Source organism: Gossypium hirsutum, chromosome A02 (genome assembly GCF_007990345.1).
Source record: "Gossypium hirsutum isolate 1008001.06 chromosome A02, Gossypium_hirsutum_v2.1, whole genome shotgun sequence".
Lineage (NCBI taxonomy): Eukaryota > Viridiplantae > Streptophyta > Magnoliopsida > Malvales > Malvaceae > Gossypium > Gossypium hirsutum.
In genome coordinates, this window is record NC_053425.1 from 7,063,531 (window position 1) to 7,066,247 (window position 2,717).

A 2,717-nucleotide genomic window follows, 5' to 3' on the forward strand; every position below is an offset into this window, starting at 1 on the left:
ACTTTAATTTTGTTATAACCTTCTCTCTCTCTTTAATTTATTGACACAGCAAAAAACAAGATAGAATATATTTGACACACCGGCCACCTAAAATAATATTATTGCATCAACACTTCAGTAATCATATGATCACAACTACAAGATTCCAACCTTCTTGGGTTGTTTTTCCTTTTAAATTAGTCTCAACTTATACCTAAAGGTGAAGTTAAAGAAAAATTTTCGGTAACCAGTTATATATTATAATTTTTTTTAAAGATTAAATTAAAATTTTATTTTTATTTTGAGAGGGGAGGAAACCCCTGCTGCCCTCGGGAACTTATCTTACATCATGTCAATTTTGCTAGTCAATACCATGGACTAAAATCGTCTTGCAAGCTCGTACCGTGGTGGATCACTCCATTAATACGGACAAAATACATGCTACTCGTAGATCATATATATCCATCGTCTAGATATAATAGTCCATACCAACAAGAACATAAGACTAATAGGTTAGCTGGATTTCAAAGAGTATGAAATTAATGAGGGGATGTTATATGGACATCTCGGGAATGATGGTGACAACCTTTTTAAGACCACAAAAATCCGATTATGACAACTCTCTTTTCTCCTCTTAGTACTCTCACTCATCTCTCTCCTTTATCTTGAATCCTAGTTTTTCTAAAAAATTTATTCACCTTCGATTACTTATGACTCTCCACCTACAAAATAAATTATCACGAATCATTATAATCCAACCTTGTATTTGCACAACATAGGACGCATACATGCATGCACTACTTTCCCAACTGCATGGCCACTATGTTTTTTATCCAGATCACTAATAGAATTTAGCTTTTTTGATTTCTAATTAATCAATTAATTTTTTTTTCTAAAAGAAATTACATTTTGTGTTGGATATTTGCTGTTATATTGAAAACAAAATATAGTGTCATGTAGTTTTCGGGTAGGATTTCCGGAATATTCAACCAAATATTCTTGTTGTACGGAAATGAAATGATTGGTGGATATTTTGGAGGTTCATTTATTTATATATACACACACATTTGTATATATACATACTTTTTTTGTCTGTCTTCCACTTGTCTCTCGTTTTTTAATATTCTAATATTATACATATAAACAAAAAATGGAAACCCTAAGAGCTTAAAACTTTTAACTGAGAGGCAATGACTTAGAAAGTCAATATGACAGCAAACATGAGGAAAACCTAAATGACCCCATTTCATTCAATGACATCAATTATCTCACCTTTGACCTTGATTTTGTATCTTGGTTTTTGAACACATTGAGCAAAATGATGATACAGTTCTATTTCTATATATATATAATGTCTGCTAACAATGATGCCCCTTAAAGTAACCTTAAACCCTAATTACATGGACTAATTCGGATACTTTCTATAAAAGTTCAGCTTATGTAGTGAAAATAATTCCATTCTAGTATATATAGCTCGAGACATTGGCCCTTATAAGTGGGGAGGTTCACTAAATTGATGAATAATATGAAATGTATGTTCGAATTCAAGTGAAAGTATGGCATACGATATAAATACCTTTTTTTTAATTTTTGAAAAATTATATTTCATACCTTTGTCATCACCGACACTGTTGTCTGTAAATGCAAATCATAGAAAAAAGAAGATCAATCTAAATATTCCCAAAGCTAAGATTGATTTGTTTAGCAGTGTGAAAACATGAAATAAAAGCCATATGAAAATAGATGAAATCAAACCCAGATCTATTTGGCTGAATCATAGGTGAAGTGATAAAAAATTTGTGTTCATCTGCGTCTCGGATTCGAGACAAACCCTACCTTTAGAAAGAACCCAAATCCAATCTTTTGATGTTATAAATCATGGTCATACACTAATTTAAAGAAACCCCAAAATTAGAATCATTACTGCTTCCAATCATGCTGAAACATCAATGGAGATTGTTGTTGTTGTTGTTTTTGAGCTTCATCACCATCATCATCCTTGCTGTTGCTAATACTAACCTTCACTTGATTCGCTGCTTTGTCCCCTTCAAATTCCCTAAACTTGTACAAGTACCGTTTCAACGGCACCGCATAGTCGTCGAAACCTAGCGTCGCCAAAGCCCAACAAATATCGTCGCCATTAACGGTCTTCCGCCTCTCTTTCCTGCATTTCTCCGATGCTTCGCCGGTGACGAAGCTGATGAACTCCGATACGCATTCTTGCATGGTTTCTTTAGCTTCTTTGGAGATTTTGGCGTTTGGGGGAAGGATTTGTTTCATTATTCGACCAACGTTGGCTATGGGGAGTAAATGGTCCTGCTCTTTAAAGCCGCCGCCATCGCCACCACCATCATTTGATGTTCCAATGTTTTCGGCCATTTTTGGATAATACCCACCCTTCACAAAGAACCTAACTGTTGATCAAAAGGTCAAAAGGTTAGTTCTGCAAATTACATACATACATACATACATTTATACATGTGTGTGTATATATATATATGTAGAGATTGATGTCTTTTGGATATTGGATGTGAGATGTGATGAAGCTGATCATCGAGTGGGCATCAATGATGGGACACTGGGACCAAGTCTCAAACTATTGGATATCTATTTGATTTCCGTCAAATTTATAGGAAGTCCTTGTTTTATGTCTTTTTAGTGGATTTAGTCCCTTTATTATAATTTGATTATTTCTAAATCCTTTTATTTTTCAAAATGTGGTTTTTCATTAACCTCAT

The 2,717-nt window shown here is 33.8% G+C and overlaps 1 protein-coding gene across 1 annotated transcript; it reads right to left on the reverse strand.

Annotated features, from left to right (window-relative positions):
* Window positions 1–1,644: 1,644 nt before the first annotated feature.
* Window positions 1,645–2,517, reverse strand: LOC107938289 (nuclear transcription factor Y subunit B-1). Its single transcript, XM_016871383.2, has one exon. It carries the CDS (start codon window positions 2,356–2,358, stop codon window positions 1,900–1,902), a length of 459 nt encoding a protein of 152 aa, XP_016726872.1. The 5' UTR covers window positions 2,359–2,517; the 3' UTR covers window positions 1,645–1,899.
* Between the last annotated feature and the right edge of the window lie 200 nt (window positions 2,518–2,717).